A 6,816-nucleotide genomic window follows, 5' to 3' on the forward strand; every position below is an offset into this window, starting at 1 on the left:
ATTAAGAGCTGTCAGACAAAAAAGGAGGAATGAAAACAAGCTGTGGTCGTAAAATGGTTTTATTTAGGAAACACCATCATAATGAGTAAAAATGGTTACACAGCAAGTTAAAAAAACGCACACAGGTGACTGAAACTGCAGATTCACTTCTTATTCTCACATCCACATTTTCACAGTTTGTCCTCAGGACGAGTGTCTCCATGCTAAAAACAGGAAGTAGCAAAAAGAAGCTGCACTGACCAACACACAGCTCTGGTCCTACACATTCAACCCGACGTGCTGCTTCTGAGCAGAGCACCCCGGGGCTCGCCGTGCGACCTGTTCACACGCTGAATGTTAGATTGTGACACAAATAGTTACCTGAAGCGTGACAACGCTGCTCTCTCATTGGTTCCCGGCAGAAGTGAGTCAAACTGCAGGAGAACGCGGTCCATGAAAACGCTTCAGAGTGACTGTTCATTTAAACATGCAGCAGCGTGCTTCGATCGCCTTTAAAGCTGCAGGTGATATGACAGGTCCAGGCAGGGAGGGCGGGACAGAAACATCCTGCTGCAGGAAGAAGTGTCAAAACTCAGTCTCCATAAAACCATAAACCACGCTGCAGCGGGCGGCGTCCGCTGCTCTCGCCCTCTATCGGTACTCCTGCAGCAGCTTCAGCACAGCAGGAAACATCTGCTCCGGAGCATCCAGCCCCCAGATGAAATCCAGATGTTCCCAGTGCTCAATGTGCTGATGGTACACCAGGTTAGGGACCTGCAGACACACAGCTGTTATCCGGGCTGGCCCCTCCACCTGTTTCATTAATGATCAGATTCGAGGACACGCCCCCGCCGTACTCCATCATCGCCTAATGTGAATAAATCTCGTAGGTAATGCTCACCTGAGTGAGGAGGACTGCCACATCTTTTGGGTCCGCCAGCGTATCCTGTCCCCCTGAAAACAGAGCGGTGGGAACCTTCATGTCCTGGACACGGTACTCGGGGGGAGTGGACTGCAGAGGGGACACAAGGAGGACACGGAGACCGTAAGCGAGGGACCAGGTGACATTTCAGAGTCTGTAGGAGTCCCTGCTGTGCTGTGGACTCACCTGGTTGTAGTGTTTCATGTTTCCTGCTGCTCCGAAGTCAAACGCCACCAGTCTTCCTGTGTGGACGGCCTGAATACAGGAAACTTTATTAACACCTGCCCCATGTACAGGCACACCAGAGCAGAATGAAAGCTACAAAAATTAGTACCAATAATCCATCCATTCGCTTCCACTTATCCTTTTCAGGGCGCTGGAGCCTATCCAGCTGTCATAGGGCGAGAGGCGGGTCCACCCTGGACAGGTCGCCAGTCTGTCGCAGGGCCAACACACAATCGCTCTCACATTCACTCCTATGGGCAATTTGGATTCATCAGTTAACCTATCCCCACTAACTGCGTGTCTTTGGACTGTGGGAGGAAGCCAGAGTACACGGGGAGAACACGCAAACACGGGGAGAACACGCAAACTCCACACAGAAAGACCCCGGCCTGAAGGTGGAATTGAACTCAGGACGTTCTTGCTGTGCGGCAACAGTGTTAACCACTGTGCTGCAGAAGTACCAATAATAGTGTACTAATAAAACAGGGTCATGTGACCCAGGTTCAGCCAATCAATATTAAAAGCAATGAATAATAATCCGTGTGAGCATTTCTCAAAGAACAAAATGAAATATTCAAATGAGCTCTCGTTTACTGAACCAAAAACATTAAACACAAACCAAGAGGTGGCATGTGGACACACACTGTGGACACACACTGTGGACACACACTGTGGGCTGTATTTGCAGAGCAACATCAAGGTCCCCACATGTACTCACAGGCAGGTATGAGTGTGTGTGTTACCTGGGACCAGTGGATCATGTTCTGGACTGAGGTCCCAGCCGGGCAGTGAGTGGTGTAGACCGGAGTCCGAGTCTGAAACACAGCCATGTGGCCTTCATCACAAACAGCTCTGACTCTAATTATCTTCAGAAAACTTCAGATGTTTCTGATTAACGTCCAGGTGTGCCCGTTCGGTCACCACCTGCTTCCCAGCGAGACACGAACCATGTTGAGGTTTTTCTCATCGAAGCCGCAGAGGACGAAGAAGATGTTCCCGCACAGTTCGCTGAGAAGATGCTTCGCACACACGTGTTCGGCCAACCATTTAATCATCGCGCTCTGGGGCAGGAAGTCCCGCCTCCCAAACAGGTCCTGTGGGGCCACAAGAAACAACAAGACAAAGCTTATTGACTCTGTAAATGTGACGGCGATCAGACAAACGACGAGAACACGACTAGCTGGTGGTCACGTGACTGGTTCGTACCCAGATGACGGCGTCGGGCAGGAAGGACAGTTTGGCCATGGGGCTGCCCGTGAAGGCGACAGTGGCCACAGGAGCCAATCCGAAGAACAGCCTGATCTTGCTGGCGAGCTTTGGCAGCGTGGAGAACGCCATGAATGCTGGAAACGAAGAGAAGATTAATTCCATGTACGGAAGCCTGTTGGGGACAGAAATCAGGACCTCCGCAGTTCAAAGTAAAAGCACCTATGGTGGTTCCCTGAGAGTGTCCAATGTAGAAGATCTGCTCCTGGCCAGTCACCTTCAGGATGTGGTCGACCACAGCTGGAAGATCCTTCAGAGCCAGCTCATCGTGGCTGCACAGACAAACACCAGAGCTCTGTCATGTTAATGCTCGCTGACACCTGCGCAGGTGAAAGGACAGCGGGGCGGGTACCTGAACCTCCAGAACTCGTCCTCGTACGGGCTCGTGCGGTGTTTCCTGGACCACGTGTTTCCGCGGCTGTTTCCTATCCACACGTCGTAGCCCGCGTCCGCCAGCACGTAGCCCAGGCTGGAGGTCGGTGGGTTGGTGATCCAGTTACTGCCTGCAGCCAGGAGACCGTGCTGGAGGAAGACCGCCGGCCTCACACCTGCAGGACACCACAAACCGTCAAATCAAACCTGCCAGGAACAGACGCCAGGTTTCTACAGAGCCACATCTGGATTCAGACCCAGCATGACGTTAAAGGGAGAAGAGGAAGGTCAAGTGAATGTAGGCGAAAGATCACGTGAATCACTTCAGGACAAAGTTCATCAGGACTGCTGTAAAAAGGAAGTGAAGCTCGATGACATGGCAAAACTTCCTGTTTGCACCGTAACCAAATGTGCTCACAGAGAAGGAAGAGCCTCCGCCTGACCTTTGGAGGGTTTCAGTCCCCGCGGGATCCTGTTCACGCCCAGGATGTACCCGTCCTCCGTCAGCACCTGGTGCTCCTCTGCTGGGTAACCCCACCTCCGGATGATCTCTGTCTGAACACACACACACGCACACACGCACGCACACGTTAATGTGGACGTTTCAAACAGTGAGGTCAGTGTGTAAAACTACAGAGCAGAGACAAGAAAAATCGAAATAAACACGACATATCACATGACCTGACGCTGTGCCTGCAAGACCATGATGTGGGAATCAAAGACCCGCAACTGGGACCTGGGTCCAAGTGCGGTCTCTGAAAACTTCTCCTCCCTGTGTGGGGAGCGCGGGCTTAGTAACGTGAGCCGAGATGTTCACTGGATATCAGCCGTCTCCTTGGATACCAGCCGTCGCCTGTCTCTCAGATCACTGGCGCTCGCCTCGTTTCTCAGGTTATTTGACCGTTAACACAAGTGCACCGCAGGACGCTGCTTCTTTTAAACGATGTGATGACGCTGCAGTGTATCCGCTGAATGTGAAATTAAAGTCAGAAACAGCTGAGAGCCCTGTGAAATTTCAAAAAAAAGACCCTGTGCAATCTCAATGCCCGTGACCTGCAAAGTTTACTTTGTCTAAAATGCAAGAGCTGCAGTCATGTGACTGACCAATCAATGCACAGTCGCAGTGATTATCAGTGATTGGTTGGTTACGTTCCACTTACTGCAGACCAGCGTGGCGGTTTGCAGGTGCAAAGTTACAGGTTACCTGATGAAGGCGTGTTTCTGTTGCAGCACAGAGACCAGCTCATTCACCTTTAACCAATCAAAGGTCAGGGAGTCTTCGTCAGGTCCTCCACGCTGCTCTCAGCTCCATCAGCTGCATCTCTCTGATTCTTTCCAGAGTTACAGGTGTGTCTGACAGCTCAGGTGAAGGCAGGCTTCAGTACAAACAGCTCACCTGTATGACAACGTGATGACGCCAGGTCCCGAGTGTCCAAGCTACACAGAAATGCTGCGAGCGTTTATCAAAGTCAGCATTACAAACTGACTCTGACATGAATCTGAGACGGCGCTCACACCGACTCATTTCTGTCAGGACATCACGAGGAGATTTTCATATCCATATCGCTATGGTAACCTAGGGTCACGGGTCAACAGTTACAGCTGATGTCTTCCTACAGCCTGATGAGTCAGACGGTCAGAGTTCAGCGACTGCAGTGAACAAACAGTCTGAGCTCATCGTTCAGAGTCCATCAACTGAGGCCACTGTGCGAAGAGTCAGGGCTCTTATTGTGAAAGGACAGAGAGATGACAGTGACATCCTGGAAACACCCGCAGACCCTTTCCTCACTTCCTGCCATGAAGCTCCCGTTCCTGTTGTTGGCGTTCATATTAAACATGGTTTGTAACGACGAGGTCAGAGTGAGGTCAGAGTGCACGCTGCTCTAACAATTACACTGTTTCAATGAAGTTTCTGAGACAAACAGCAGCGAGCAGGAGCAGAGAACCCGAACACATCGCAGCATGGCGACTGAAATGCTTCCGCCCAGACAGGAAGTAAAGTTTTAACATGGGAGTCTATGAGACTGACTACTGGAGCCTCGGTGCACGCTGGAGGAACTGCAGGTTTAGAGCTTCCTGTGTCAGAGGTTCACTCAAAAGACATGTCCAAATTTATAGGCGGCATCCTCCTGAGGACCCGGCCTTCGCGGTCTACGTGGGCCGGGTCCTCAGAAGGTCGGGTAGGCCGGAAGTGAGCAGCTGTGAAATAGGACGGTCTAGCCTTCTGCTTAGCGTCACCGCTGTCTCGGTGGAGTTTAATAAACTCGGCCGTCTGCTCCTTGCTATCTAAAATATAACAGGACACTGGCGTAAATCTTCGACCGTCTCACCTTCTGTTTAAATAGTTTCTGTTTGATGTTTATTCAGCTGTGTCAAAACTGTGACTTTATTCTCAGCCAAACCGATTTACACAGCGCGTCGCTGTGACGTAATCAGCCTACAGACGCGGCCTCAGGAGGATGCAGCCCATGAATTTGGACACGACCAAATGTTCCAAAGGTGATGGAAACTCACAATGTTCATGTCCACTTCAGGGTCCAGCTCCTGCTGCAGGTCATCGGAGCGCCACGCTCTGCTGACGGCTGGCCCGCTGTGGACGAGAGCCGAGAGAAACAACACACACACCAACACACACAGCATGGTCTGACACACACACACACACACACACACACACACACACACACACACACACACACACACACACACACACACACAGTGTCAGGATGGTGCGTTCGTGGGTCACTGAAAAGAAAGAATTTTTCCTTCTTTGGTTCAAATAAAACTGAGTCCTGTTTGATTTGAAAAGGAAGAAGAAGAAGACTCTGCTGTGAGGATCACGTGGTCAGATTCAGTCTGATGACTGTGTGCTGATCTGTGATAATCAATAATCACAGAAGCATGTGATCAGAGAGTCTGAGCTGCTGCCTGCATAAACGGCATTTTCTGACTGGACCGCTGGCTCAGAATGACGTCATACGACTGCTTCTTATACAGCGCTTTTCTACTAGGTCGTTACGCAGGTGCAGAATGGAGCAGCTGCAGCCAAAATCATGACGTAATGTTAGCGATCAGTTTGGCATTTACAGCAGTTTAAACACCGGAACTCACTTTCTGGTCCCCATAAACCTCTCGGTCCTGACAGTTGTTCTAATAATCAGGTAACGACGCTAAGAAGCGGTTACACTCACCTGTCCTCGCGCCGATCTCTCTCTGAGGCGTCCGATCATCAGCGGACTGCGCCTTCTTCTGCTTTTCCCTTTTATCTGCCCCCGTGACGTCATGAGAGAGGCTCTCTGTGATTTGCTGGCCAGAAACAGGACTCAGGTGTTAACCGTTTGGGCTCCGACGATCAGACCGGAAATAGTAACCTGTGTTGTTTGAAGCTGGGCTGTTTAAAATTCCATATATTAATTCATTTATATTTTACTCTACATTTTAAATCACAATAATGATAATGTTGTTTTCAGTCATATTAAAATACATTTTTCTTCAGCGTTAAAGAGTTTTAATATGTGGTAACTATGTATTACATGTATTATTTTAATTAAACCATGAACAGTGTTATGGACTGTAAGGATTTTATTTCATGTGAACCTTTAATACACCGTTTGTCGTATTTTATGTCACGTAGATGCAGAAACGCTTTAAACGTTTTCTGTGATTATTTTGAAATTCTATCCGGATGTGCAGCAGTTGTTTCCGTTTGACCCCGGGAAAGTTTTTGTTCGTCCTTCTGTGTGTCGGTTTCGTAACTCGTTCGGACCCGGTCTCTGCAGGTTTAGCCTGGCTCGGTTCCCGCGCTAACATGTCCCGGGTTCTGATCGTGGGTGCGGGCCTGACGGGCAGCTTGTGCGCATGTCTGCTGAGGAGAGAGCTGCAGAGCACGGTTCGGATTGTGGTGTGGGACAAAGCGAGGGGCGCAGGTGAGACAGACAGAAGTCCGTTCATAAAACTGCACAGTTTCCGTTTCCGGTGCCGTGATGGGAACACGGACACGCCGCAGAACACTAGTGACGCGTTTGTGTACCAGAGGAGCCTCCTCTGTAACTCGG

At 50.2% G+C, this 6,816-nt stretch overlaps 1 protein-coding gene across 1 annotated transcript; it reads right to left on the minus strand.

Moving 5' to 3' along the window:
• Positions 1-41: 41 nt before the first annotated feature.
• On the minus strand, positions 42-6,047 carry LOC113017383 (lysosomal acid lipase/cholesteryl ester hydrolase-like). The gene is made up of 11 exons (XM_026160534.1): positions 5,953-6,047; positions 5,279-5,407; positions 3,208-3,319; positions 2,745-2,940; positions 2,555-2,664; positions 2,333-2,469; positions 2,074-2,220; positions 1,870-1,941; positions 1,088-1,156; positions 881-991; positions 42-753 (listed from the first exon to the last, which is right to left on the minus strand). The coding sequence occupies exons 1-11, from the start codon at positions 6,043-6,045 to the stop codon at positions 631-633; spliced, it is 1,299 nt and encodes a 432-aa protein (XP_026016319.1). The 5' UTR covers positions 6,046-6,047; the 3' UTR covers positions 42-630.
• Positions 6,048-6,816: the final 769 nt, after the last annotated feature.

Source organism: Astatotilapia calliptera, unplaced genomic scaffold, assembly GCF_900246225.1.
Source record: "Astatotilapia calliptera unplaced genomic scaffold, fAstCal1.2 U_scaffold_113, whole genome shotgun sequence".
Classification (NCBI taxonomy): Eukaryota; Metazoa; Chordata; class Actinopteri; order Cichliformes; family Cichlidae; genus Astatotilapia; species Astatotilapia calliptera.

Coding starts and splice junctions, on each gene's coding strand:
- LOC113017383 (XM_026160534.1), bottom strand. CDS start 6,045: ATGACGTCACGGGGGCAGATAAAAGGGAAAAGCAGAAGAAGGCGCAGT. Junction 2,665..2,744: donor GACGAGTTCTGGAGGTTCAG/GTACCCGCCCCG, acceptor TTGTCTGTGCAG/CCACGATGAGCTGGCTCTGA. Junction 992..1,087: donor ACATGAAACACTACAACCAG/GTGAGTCCACAG, acceptor TCCCCTCTGCAG/TCCACTCCCCCCGAGTACCG.